Source organism: Myripristis murdjan, chromosome 1 (assembly GCF_902150065.1).
Source record: "Myripristis murdjan chromosome 1, fMyrMur1.1, whole genome shotgun sequence".
NCBI lineage: Eukaryota > Metazoa > Chordata > Actinopteri > Holocentriformes > Holocentridae > Myripristis > Myripristis murdjan.
Window position 1 is genome coordinate 4,059,144 of NC_043980.1, and position 12,790 is coordinate 4,071,933.

The 12,790-nt window shown below is 39.9% G+C and overlaps 1 protein-coding gene across 6 annotated transcripts in view; it reads right to left on the reverse strand.

Annotated features, from left to right (window-relative positions):
• The window catches only part of kif16ba (kinesin family member 16Ba), a 38,216-nt gene extending 25,442 nt beyond the window's left edge, over positions 1–12,774 (reverse strand). For 3 of the 6 annotated variants that reach the window (XM_030051678.1, XM_030051670.1, XM_030051663.1), the window contains exons 1-8: positions 12,371–12,774; positions 8,593–8,662; positions 8,390–8,503; positions 6,186–6,302; positions 5,151–5,248; positions 3,167–3,276; positions 2,297–2,439; positions 858–1,026 (exon numbers count right to left, since the gene is read on the reverse strand). In XM_030051678.1, the coding sequence (XP_029907538.1) occupies positions 858–1,026; positions 2,297–2,439; positions 3,167–3,276; positions 5,151–5,248; positions 6,186–6,302; positions 8,390–8,503; positions 8,593–8,662; positions 12,371–12,417 (868 nt within the window). In that variant the 5' untranslated portion in view covers positions 12,418–12,774. The remainder of the gene's footprint in view (positions 1–857; positions 1,027–2,296; positions 2,440–3,166; positions 3,277–5,150; positions 5,249–6,185; positions 6,303–8,389; positions 8,504–8,592; positions 8,663–12,370) is intronic. The other 3 variants (XM_030051656.1, XM_030051647.1, XM_030051687.1) reach the window with 2 other exon arrangements.
• Positions 12,775–12,790: the final 16 nt, after the last annotated feature.

The following is a 12,790-nucleotide window of genomic DNA, read 5'->3' on the forward strand; positions in this document are numbered from 1 at the left end:
ATAAAAACTGATCACAGACGAGATCTTAAGCCTCTGAAACTCCCCAGCCCAGGGGCAGGCTTTTATTGTGAAATGTTTCATTTAACCATCTGATCAAAATACCTTTTATTTCTTTTCAGGAATATTTTAAAAATGGGACCTTGGCCTGTGTAGACTCAGATGATTTGTTAGAAAACAGTTTCTTGTCTAAAAAAACATATAACCACTATAAAATCTATAAAAGCCACACTTTGAATTTTTTAATATCTTTTATCCTGTTAAAAAAAAAAAAAAAAAAAAAAAAAATTAAACCCATTTATATTGTAGGATTAGGGCAAGGAGGGTTTTTTTCTGAGGCAAGACATGTTTCAACAAAAAAAAGTTGTCCTCACAGACCTAAGTAGTATTATTATTATTATTGTTATTATTAACAATAATAATAATAATAATACTTTAAAAGAGAAATATGTTGAATTTTGCTCAGTGGGCTAAATCAAAACACACTTTGGTTGGTTAATTCTGTCTCTGTGAAGATCTGACTGTCACTCAAAGCGAACGTGAGGGAAATCAGCTGCAGCGGTGTTGTTGTTGCAGTTCCTCCTGGTGGCCAGTAGAGGTCACACATTACTGACCGCCCCTTTAAAATGTATGGTTACCCAGCGGCTTCATAACCTCACAACACATTACATTTTTGTGACTTTACAATAAAACAATAAAAAAAAAAGTCATGTTTTACTGGTCTATAACATTTTGGTCATGCTTTTGGACAGATTCAGAGTGACTTAAAAAAATAATAGCGTGATTCAGTTTATCGATCTGCATGTAAGCAGACGTATTTCTGAGCGTGGCGTCGAGGCGGTCGGGGTCGCTCTCCTCACCGAGGGCGGAGATGACGTTTCCCAGCGTCACCAGCGACTTGTTGATGTTGCCTCCCTCCTTCAGCCGCACGCCCGTCGCTCCGGTGGCGTCGGCTCGCTCGCTGCCCGCCAGGTCCACCAGGTGGATCTTACTGACCGTCTCACTGGGCATCTCCGCATCGAACTTCGCCTGAGAGAGAGAGACAGAGAGAGAGAGAGAGAGAGAGAGAGAGAGAGAGAGAGAGACATTTGACCCTAAGATATAAATCTGAAACGCAAACTCGTCTCATCCGACTGTGTTTCAGAGGGGAGCAGGAAGAAAAAAAAAACATTTTTAAATCAAAACATTTTTTTTTAATTTAAATTTTTGCATCCAATTATAATCAACTGTGTGTAACAAGAAAGGTTTCTATTATAAACTGATAATTCAATGATTAAAGATAAATTAATTAGACTTAGCGCTACAAACTATCCATCGTCTGGAAGCAAAGGAAAACCCAGCAGGCTGTTATTTTATGATATAATGTTAGTTTTTCAAAGCTGCTGTCAGAAGGGAAAAGGTCGACATGGAAGGGAGATTTTTCGAGGAAAGATGGAGAGATCAGTTATTTTATTTTCCTCTGGGAGGTAAAAGTCAAACCTGTCGTCTGTGTGTTTGTTGCATCTCTCTCTTCTGCTGGATGTAATTCTACATTACGTGTTATTTTCATGAGCCAACATGCAGTTTGTCATTGATTGCAAGGCGACAAATTGATTGATTTAAAATAAAAAAAAAACATCTGAAATTAGTCTAAAATAATCAGGAAGGTCTCATTTAAACGAATGCAGCCGCTACCTGATATGAGGATATAAGGAAATAAATACAGATGAGAAAAGAGCTAAAATCATCTGATGCAGTCAAAAGTAAAAGCTGCTTGCTGTAAACTTCCCTCTCCATCTTTCACTCTCCCAGTGAAACCAGTTTCAGTGACTCTTCACTGAACATGACGGCCCAGTTCTTCCCTGACTAAAATGTTGAGTTTCCACGACTGACACAAACATGAGGGTTTTTTTCTTCTTTGGCCAAAATTTTACGCACACCTCAGATTCAGAGGACTAATTAAAGTTTATTAATCTGTTTTATTCCTCAGGCGGAAAGTGAACGTAACATGAACACGACGCAAAATAAATATTACGTTTGGTGTTTAACTCCTCACTGATTTTTTAAATTATTTTAAATTGAGGGTTACATAACTCCATAATATTCTATGATTTTCCCCCGTAATTCATTGAATCTCCCGTCTCTCCCGGGCTGGAACAAACTTTCCAGAGAGCATGTGATGGACTGATCCGTCTCTTCTTCTCTGGTGTTTCGAACCGCATGGGAACGAGCTTCAGCGTACGCTTCGTTTTGTCTCCTCCTACCCATAATGCCCTGTGTTTTGTGCTGGGGTCTCGGGTTCAGGTGCCGGCGCTCTCACCTGCGTGAAGTTGATGGTGAAGATGGCGTGGGAGCGGCTGCTGACGTCGTTCATGCCGGTGCTGGCGGTGGTGCGGTTGATGTTGCCGGCCTCCATCAGCTCCTCCACGTCGCTGTAGTTCTGCACCAGGTGTTTGGACAGATCTGAGGTCAGAGGTCAGAGGTCAGAGGTCAGACTGACGGTAAAATGAGTTGCCAGACTCTATAAACACACATCAAAAACACTAAAACTACCACTCAGACTGAACAAAGACTGAGAAAAAACCTTTGTCGAGCGGAGGCAGGGAGTCACTTCACTGATCAGAAGAAAATTTTAATTATCACTGCCTTCCTTTTCTTTGTTCATATCATAAAAAATAACACTGAGGGTTTTTTTTACTTGGGGAGCAATTTAAAGACTCTGATCAATGCCTTCAGTAGTTTTCACACTTTAAACACTGAATGATTAATTAAACTGTTAAAGGGAAAAAAAAACTGTTGTTTTTACAATGTCATTTAATTAAAACTTCACAAAAAAGTAAAGTATTTGTATCATGGCTCCATTAATTATGTATACCTAAAGTAGCTACTGAGTATCTAGCCCTTTGAGACAAATTTGTAATTTGTGATTCTGGGCTATATAAATAAATAAAATTGAATTGAATTGAAACTGATCTCTGTCTTCTGTTTGCTTTATTTATTATTACTGTTATTTATGATGTTCTTATATTTCATGAGAGCTCCTGTATGAATGTTTGTTTGTGTTTTGCCGCCCACTGTGTTTAAACCCATTTCCTTCCAGGTAACAGAGTAAAAAGAAATAAAACTGCACTGAAAAATGCAGTAATAATGATGATATGTGCGTGACACTGAGAGGAGGCTGTGGTCTCACCCTCGACATACGGGCCGTCCTTGGGGTGCTCCCTCACCCTCAGGTTGTAGGTCTGGGTGGATTTCCTCCTCAGCAGGTCTCTCACTCGCTCGTTGTAGATCTCCAGGTAGCTGAGGGCAGGAAACCACAGGGGACACCGGTCACAGCCGGCCTGACCTGCCTCACCACTAACTTCTGTTTCAGGGTTCGTTTCCAAAACACGCAACGTTTTAAACCAGGAGGAAAGACCCGGAGCTTCAAAAGGCGGAACCCACCCATCGCCGTTTGTGATGAAAAAAATAAATTCAGTAACACAGTGTAGTCCAGTAATTTTAGGCCAAAATTGGGGTCAACCTAGGACAAATTGCAAGAGAAGCAAACTCAACTGATTTTGTATCCTCAGTATGTCCTGAGTAACCTTTTAATTCACTGTTATGTCGTAACCTTTTAATTCAAGGTTACTATATATATAGTAACCTTGTAATTCACTGTTTAAATGTCTCTTTATTCCTTATATTCCTTATTAGCGCATATCAAATCAGATAATGTGTGATATGCATGTGTAAACAGAATAATTCAAAGAACTTGTAATTGACTTTTTCTCTTGTCTTTGTGTGTGTAATCAACTTGTGAATTTTTATAGTGATATCTGAAAGTAAAATGTTGAACCCCTTTCCCCTGTGTGTTAAAAACAGTGTTTTTTGGTAATATGTGGTCATAAATAGGTGATTGTCAAAACTTTCCACCAATGGGATTTCTTGGGACTTTTTTCCCCTCACTCAGGACAAACTGAGGATACAAAATCAGTCGAGTTTGCTTCTCTTGCAATTTGTCCTAGGGTTTTTCATAAAATGACTGGACTAGTGACATCTGGTGGCCTGCAGGAGTTACAGCAGTCACCAGCAGACACACATTTACATGCACAAAATATTCCAGGTTTTGTTCTTTTCCTGAAAAAGCGAAGCTGTTTTCATGGATGATGAGGATGAATATTCCACTAATATTCCTGTTGACATGCAGCGCTCCCCCATCCCTTCAGCCACCGAATGAAAAGGTCGATGTTGTGATATTTGCTCATATTCAAAAAACAAGTCTTTCATAATGTTTTAAAATAGGCGTGTTTCTCCTTTCGATCAGATGTTTGGGCTTTTCTCTTGTGAAAGCACTGTCGGCATATCCTGATGTCTTAATCGGATAATTACACATTCAGAAAAAGGCCTTATTAGCAATATCCAAATGGAATATGCTGCCTACATGACCTGCATCACATCTGGAATATGTCATATTGGGAGTGACAGTGGAAAATCTGTGTATGTGTAACCGTACTGACCAATCAGATTTTTTAAACACCTGCTTTTATTTTTTTATTTTTTGATAATTGTGAAAAATTATTGAAAAAGGCAGTTTTGTTCCCACTGGGGGACTCACAGCTTTAAGTTGCATTCAGGTGCCTTTTCACTAAAATTTAAATATAAGTATCAATCACTGATCTGATATCTACAGATCACTGTAATAACTGCTTTCTTGTATTTTTTTGGATAATTTTCTGGTAATTCTGTTTTGCTAATTATCTTTAATTTCTTTAATTTTTCGCTGATGCTGCGGTAATTCCCGGTAAGAAATTGATTTAATTTGCTCGGGTTTTAAAGGGTTGCATGACTTTTGTGTTGTTTTTGTCTCCATGACGAATGAAATGAATCGGCTCTTATCTGAGAAAACTGAGCAAAGTGAAGAACACATGTCACGGTCATGTTTCATGATTTGTTCCTTTCCCCTCTCATCTTTTCACCGCCTTTCATTAAATGAGGCGTTTCTACTTTATTTTCATTGTTTGCTTTGTTTGTTTTGGTTCAGTGGGCCTGTTTATGCCCCTCCACTGTGAATATTTCCCCGTGTTGGCGGGTGGCGGGTGCTGATTGGACAGTAAACGTCTGTCCCAACACGGCCGGGGTTGGTGTTGACTGTCTGGTCCAGGTGGCAGGTGGCAGGCCGGCGTGTCGCTCACCTGACCTCCGTGCGGAACGACGCTTCGTCTCGTCGACTCGCTCCGGCGATGCGGCTGAACAAACCCTCGCAAATCCTGGGGATCAGCCCGGCGTCTCCCTGCAGGCACAAAACACCTCAGTCAGACCGGAGGAACAGCGCCCTCTTCCTGTTTGGTGCCGTAAAGCAACTCAGATTTCCTGACTGAGTGGAGAGTGAAGAGGAGGCTGACAGGCTGATGGTCTCATCTGTTTATGGTTATTACATCGACGTCTCTGAATCATTTCATGTTAAAGCTGAGCACTTTTAATAATTAGAATCATATGATGCCTTATTTCGCCCCACAGATATTTATTTTTTTCTGCTGGGCTTGATAACAAGTCCACTCTGAGGCTGACTAATTATTTGAAGAATTATAAAAATTACAAGATGGCAAGAGCAGCAAATTTCTGATTAAGTTAAAAAGAGACAGAACAGAATTATAAATGCACCTAGCATGAAAATGGTATTCTCCAAAAGTTAAAAAACAAACAAACATCTTTTTTCCTATAAAAATAATGATGCAGAAATTTATGATTCCACAATTTCATTTTTATTTTTTGCCCCATCTTTGAGCCCTAGTTTACTCTGAAAATATATATAAACATATATATTTTAAAAAAAATGTCACACAAATTAAAACAGAGAGACTTTTTAGTAAATTTCTACCAAATAGTTGTCTCTGCTGTAATCTTAATCTTAGAGGAGTGGATTGACTAGCAGGTTTACTGATGATGTGTGGCGGCTAATCTGATTCAGATTAGATTACTCAAATGAAGAAAACGTCACACGTCTGACTTTCTCCTCTAGAGATTCTACAGACAGTTTGTGACCTTTGACCCTCCAAACGTTCCGGCAGCCCCACTCATCGTCTGAACATGAAACGAGATAAAAGCGGGGCCGGAGCCTTTCCTGACGACAACGTGTGACGTCGTGTTAAACTCTGAGGTTAGAGCGTCTGCTGAACGCCTGGAGGGTCAACAGAAAGCGTCTGCCGGTGTTCGAGTGTGTGTCTCACTGGGATTCCCATCATGGTGTAGGACTTCCCCGAGCCGGTCTGGCCGTAGGCGAAGATGCAGGCGTTGTAGCCTTCGAACGCCGCCTTGAGGACGTCGGAGCCCAGATCTCTGAAGACCTGCACGAGAAAAACCAAAACATCTCAGGCTGCGGCTCATCTGTTCATACGGCTCTTTAGAAACAAACTAACTTTGTTCTAAAGTGATTTAAAAAAATCAATTGATTTTCGTCGCCCAATAGTTGAAAATGATGGAGTTTGACACTGGAGTCAGACATTATGAGTAAACACCCAGTTGTTCTTCCACAGCGCCACCATCAGGCCAACAGCGCCCTGAGCTTCAAGCAGCAGAGTCTCAGACATATCACACCAAACAAAAAACAAACAAAAAAACAAACAAACAAACAATAAAAAAAAACATGGAAGCCGCTGCCACAAAAACTACGTGGACAGCACACAAAATGAAACATCAGACATGAGTAAACACACTTCAAACAAACACATAAATAAAACCTGACTTTTATTTATATGTGAGTATTTTTCTCTTTTTCTGTTTTTTGTGATACAGAGTGATTTTAATCATTGCTTGTTTTTATTGTTGATGTTTTTTTATGGACCCCAGGAAGATTAGCGACTTCTGGAAGCTCATTGGGATCCAAAGAAAGAATAAAGAAAGAATAAAGAAAGAAAAGGCATATGCTGACTAACAATAAAGACAATTTACTGTCAGTGTCCACTTGATCGGGTCCATCTATACAGTCTAATCTGATTCAAGTTTCCTCTCCTGCTGCTTATAATGCTCAGCTTGTCTTGTTGTCACGGTAACAGAGGTGTTCATTCACTTCTGTGTTTGGCATTGAGCTCATAGTTAGTGCTGCACTTTACTGACAGCTGTTTCCACTATTCTGTCCCCCCTCATGTATATAAAATACGGAAGGACAAAAAATTGGAAACACCCCCTCAGTATAATGTAGTCCAGTAGCAGACCTCTGCAAACTACAACCTCAGTAATAAACACAGAATTAAAGAGACATAAAAACTGAACATTATAAACTTTGTTAAAAGGTAGAATTTAAGGCAGAGCTGCTGACCTGAGCTTCATTAGACTGAACAGCTGGAGCTGATAAAGTGACACTGAGTGGATATTTGCTGTATCTCTCTCTTCTGTTTGATGCTCACTGCAAAAACTCAAAATCTTACCAAGATTATTTGTCTTATTTCAAGTCAAAGATGTCTTATTTCTAGTCAAAATATCTCATTACACTTAAAATAAGACATGATCACCTCAGAAGTAAATTGTTTTTAGACAATTTTCACTTGAAACAAGTGAAAATTTGCTTGTTTCATTGGCAAAATTTGCCAGTGGAAAAAGTGAAAATTCACTTGAAATAAGTGAAAATGAGCTAGAAACAAGAAACAAATTTTGCCAATGAAACAAGCAAATTTTCACTTGAAACAAGAGACAATTGTCTAAAAACAAGTTACTTCTGAGGTGATCATGTCTTATTTTAAGTGTAATGAGATATTTTGACTAGAAATAAGACATTTTTGACTTGAAATAAGACAAATAATCTTAAGATTTTGAGTTTTTGCAGTGCTATTCTACATTATGTGTTATGTTCATAAGCCATTGCAATTGGTCAGCTTCAAATTGAGTGATTTACAATATCCATGTGTCGACTCGGTTCATGTTGACATTAGAAAAACATAACCCGCCCCCCTGCAGGTCTCATTTAAACGAATGCAGCCTGACACCTGGTATGAGTCCTGCTCTGGATCCAGGTTTTCCTTTGAGGTCGTCTTCTGTTTACATGGATATCAGTGCAAACATTTTTCACATGACTGAGCAGCTCAGTATCGATGTCGCGCAGCTGTAATATGATCCGAAAAGGCGTATGACAAGACTGCACGTGGACGCCGAGTCATGTTAGAGGCCTGAGCAAACACACACACACTATCAGCAGCAAACAGTTCTGGCCCAGATCAGGAGGACCACGAGTCCACGCTCTGACCCAGACTCCAGCTTTTTGTTACCACTGATAATCTGAAAAGAACAGACGAAATGAAACCTCCTCTGAATGGAATAAGCTGATTTGTGTTTAATCTGTTTTCTACAGTGCACATGCTGCAGAAACAAAGACAGAAAGAGAAAGGGAGAGAAACAAAGAGGGAGGGAGTGTCTCAGGCCAGCGCGGGGCTCGTTTTACCTTTTCCTGAGAGACAAAGTTGGTGCTTTTACAGTCGGCCGAGTCGTAGGAGAAATCGTACGTGAAGGTCTTGGTTCTCTCGCGTATCGAGTCCCCGGTGATGCCGTCGGGGATCTGCGGGAAAACCAAACATGTGAACAAACACGCTCCGCCGCAAATCTCCTTTTCATCCCCAGTCACTGTAAACGTGAAAGCAGAAATACCTTCAGGTTGGTGATGCTGGTTTTGGTTCCCTCCATCTCTATGATGCATTTTGCAGTCAAGTCCTTCTCCCTGCAAGAGTCAAACAAAGCTCGATAAACAACATCTGCACAACTTCAGTCTGGCATGTTGACATCCACTTGCATCATTTTTTTTCTCTGGAAACGGCTGCAAAAAAAAAGTTTCCACGACTCCACTCAATACAATACCAACATTGACAATATCACAGAACGTTTGAACACCAAAAGATGAAAAAAGACACAATAAAAAGCAACATAACAGAGGAGTAAAACCTGGAGAAACCTGTCTTCATGATATTCATTTATTCATGAAACACTCATGAAGAATCAGAGGGGAGAATTTAATCTGCAATGAGCAAAAACCTGATTACTGATACTAGAATGATCTTTGAGTTTGTTGTCATTCATCTCACAACATGAACTGTCTGTGCACCTTTGTCTAGAAAAAAAAAAAAAAAAATCAAGTTCCCGGTGTTTTTTAGAGGATTTGTTCACGTCAGATCCAAATCGATTTATTATCACCTTCAACCAAATACGATCAATATTGAAATCTGTCTTGATGGCACTCCAGACAGAGACAGATTTCAAGACAACCAAAGGGCACAAAACATTTTCTCTAGCAGGAAGAAATTGATCCTCCATTTAAAACTATTGGTGCTGAGTAAAAGCCCTTTTTTTTTTTTTTTCCTAAACTGGATTCCACTGAGGTGAAAACACAGCAGCCGTCTCCTGCAGGCCGCAGACAGACCGATTAATCAATCAGCTGATCGGTCGGGGAGATATCTGACGTTTTCAGATAATCAGCTGATATCTGTGCTCACGAGGCCGATAAACACAAACTGTCTGTCGGTGCGGCTGCTGTGGAATTCATCTGCTGATAAAAAATACAGTAAACACATATTTATTTTTCATTCATAAGCCGTTATTTTTATTACCTGTAGTCATTTATTTAGTTGATACATTTTTTTAAATTTTTAATGAAGTGCAGATCTACTTAAGCAAACAGAGACAATGCAGACAATAACATCTGTGTTAAATAAATGTGCATTTAGCCTAAGTTCAGCAATTTTGTGTCTCATTTGCTATAATCATCATCATCATTATTATTAAATTACTGTATTTTAATCAGATGCAAAAACCCTGCTACAACATAAGTTGTTGCAGTTTTCCATGTTTGTCTGCATCATTTAATGATTAATATCAAGCAGGACTTCCAGGATTTTGCCTCTAAATGGACTTTCACACCTGTCATGTGAGCTCTGCGGCGCCTCCTTCTCCCTTTAAAACAACAACAACATGATTTCAAAATTACCCATCAGCCATCAGCCACCCGGCATCAGCCACTGACAAACCAGTCGACCACGGCGTGTCAAAGCGCTGGGCGGTGTATCGATATTTTATCAATATCGTGATATGAAACCAGATTTCAGAGATTGTAATCTTGTGATACCTGATTCCTGGATTTAAAAGCTGCATCACAGTAAAAAACTGATCTTCTCTGAGCTTGTTAGACTGTTGTAGCTCTTTTATTATTTGTCTCTACCTTCCTCGTCATCATATCCACATTACTGATGATTATTTAGCAAAAATCTCATGTATAAATATCTTATGACAGCACCAACAGTCATTCTTGCAATATCAAAAGAGGTATTTGATCAAAGACATTGTGATGTTTGATTTTGTCCCTATCATCCAGTCGTGGGGATTGAGACTCAAATATTCTGCTGAATAAAACAGGCGTCCCAGTGCAGAGCTCCCGAGAATAAAAATCTAAAAATCTGCGAACTTGAGAGAAGAATCTGTTATCTGAATGATTCCTCAGCTCCATCAGATAATTAACCAAAACTTTATTCCTTTTCTCGTTTCTGAATATAATAGTCATATAATATAGACAGTCCTGGGACAAACTCTCACTTTGTGTTTTATCTCTGTGATCCAACATTAATCACATTAAATTAGAAACATGCACAGTCAGTTCTGTCAGGTAAATGTTTGCTTACACCTGAACAACACGTCTCCACCCAGGATGTTGTCTTAGGCTGCTGAACCACCTCCATAATGTTTGATTACCAGCAGTAAAACAATCACTCGATGCCTCCAGAAGAACCTACGCTCTCAATTCTATTACCAACCAGAATCAAGTCCACATTATCATCAACACAGCTATCAAAATGTGTGTGTGTGTGTGCGTGTGTGTGTATTATCTAAGAGCCAGACACGATCACTCCAGCTCATTATGTAATTGTGTGAGCCGTCTGTGCTGCACATCATTATCAGACGTGGAAATCAACGAGCTACAGTTTTACAGCCGTACACACGTTCAGTGACGATTTCTACTTTTTCCTGCACCAAATTTCAGAGGGAAATCTTTTTTTTTTTTTTTTTTTTTTTTTTTTACTGCACATTCATTTATCTGATGGCTGGAGGTACTAGTTAAATGTTTTTAATCAGTATTTCTTCAGTTTTTGTTCTTACTTCTTGCATTATTTGTTTTATTGTAAAGTACTTTGTAACTGTGATACAAATAAAGTTAGTATTCTTACTTTGCAGAAAAGGCTTTTCAAAGCAAAACATTAAAACACCTCTTCCAGGTTAATGCAGTGATAATTTAACTCACTGAGAGAAATCATTATCCAAATTTTTTTTTTGTACACTTTACTGAGAATGCTGCTGGACTTTTACTAAAGGAACATTTGGAATGAAGGACATTTACTCTTGTGTTTTACTATTTTTTACCTTTTCACTTTTTCCAGTGCTCTATAAATCAGAGGGAAATCTTTTATGTTTTTATTGCGCATTTATCTGATCGCTGGAGTTTCTAGTCATCTGTTGTTATCAGTATTTCTTAAGTGTTGGATCTCATTACTTTCATTAGTTGTTTCATTGCAAAGAACTTTGTTTTTTTTGCAATATACAGCTTTACCATGCAAAACACCAAATATGATGCAGTGTTAAGACTTGAAATGAACCAAAAGGATATGGAGCCCAAACATTAAAATACTCCTTACAGGTTTATAGATCAATAATTCATCACAACAGACTACTTTTACTTTTCACACCGAACTACATTTCACTGAGAATATTTCTGTATTGTTACTGAACATTTGGAAGGCAGGACTTTTACTTTTAAGTCATTTTTCTCCCACTTTTACTACCTTTTCCACTTTTTGTCCAAGCTTGTCCATTGTGAGGCTCTGAGATAAAGCAAGATGAGGTTATCTCTGCGGGCAGAAACTGTGTTAAAGGGCTTTGACGCTTAAAACATGTGTCTCCTACATAAGTGTGTATAATTGCACCTGTCAGACTGGGAGCAGACAACAGAAAACAGAAAACAAGCTGCTTGCACATTTTGCAGGCCAAACTCTGGTTTGAGTTTTACCAAAAAAAAAAAAAAAAAAAAAAAAAACCCTGCTTTCACAAGCTGCAGCTGGATGAGAGCCAGGCTGAGGCTGTGTTGTGTGTGTTGTGCTGTTAGAGCCCAGACTGCACCGACCAAACAGCTGGTCTGGGAGTCAGTGGAGCCTCCTCACTGTGTCGCAGCTGTAATGCTCTTTACAGACGCTGCTGATATAATAATAATAATAATAATAATAATAATAATAATAATAATAATAATGATCATTTGATGTAAGCGGCAGCCGCAGAGCCGCATCCTGACCTGAATTAGCACCACAAACCAACAGCAACATGCACAGCGGCTCAGCGGGGTAATAACAGGGCAGAGGACTTTAATTCACTCCGCTTCGTCTCTCACACTCACCGCCTGTTCATGGGTCGGACCCGGACTGCCACTCGGACCGATGCCATCGCACATGCCGGTTGTCCTGCTCTGTGGCCCGGCTGGCTGTGAGGGGTCGGACGCTCTCACCGCGGCTAATGAGCTAGCGGAGCCAGACTGTGTAACTCTGAGCAGAGAGAGAGAGAGATAACTGACAAAACCAAACGCAGACTGAAGTGTTAATCCGCCGGGGGGGAGCGGGGACCTTCCTCTGGGAGAGCCGCGGAGGCTGGGGGTCAGTGTCGCGGTGTGTGTCCGAGCCGCCGACCGGCTGTGACCCGGCGCCCGTTCATGTCCACTGGCTAGCAACCGTTAGCCTGTTAGCTGGTTAGCATACGGTGGCTGAACGCTGTTACGTCGCCGCTGCGTCACGTGATAAAGACATCTGTTAGTACGGAAGCC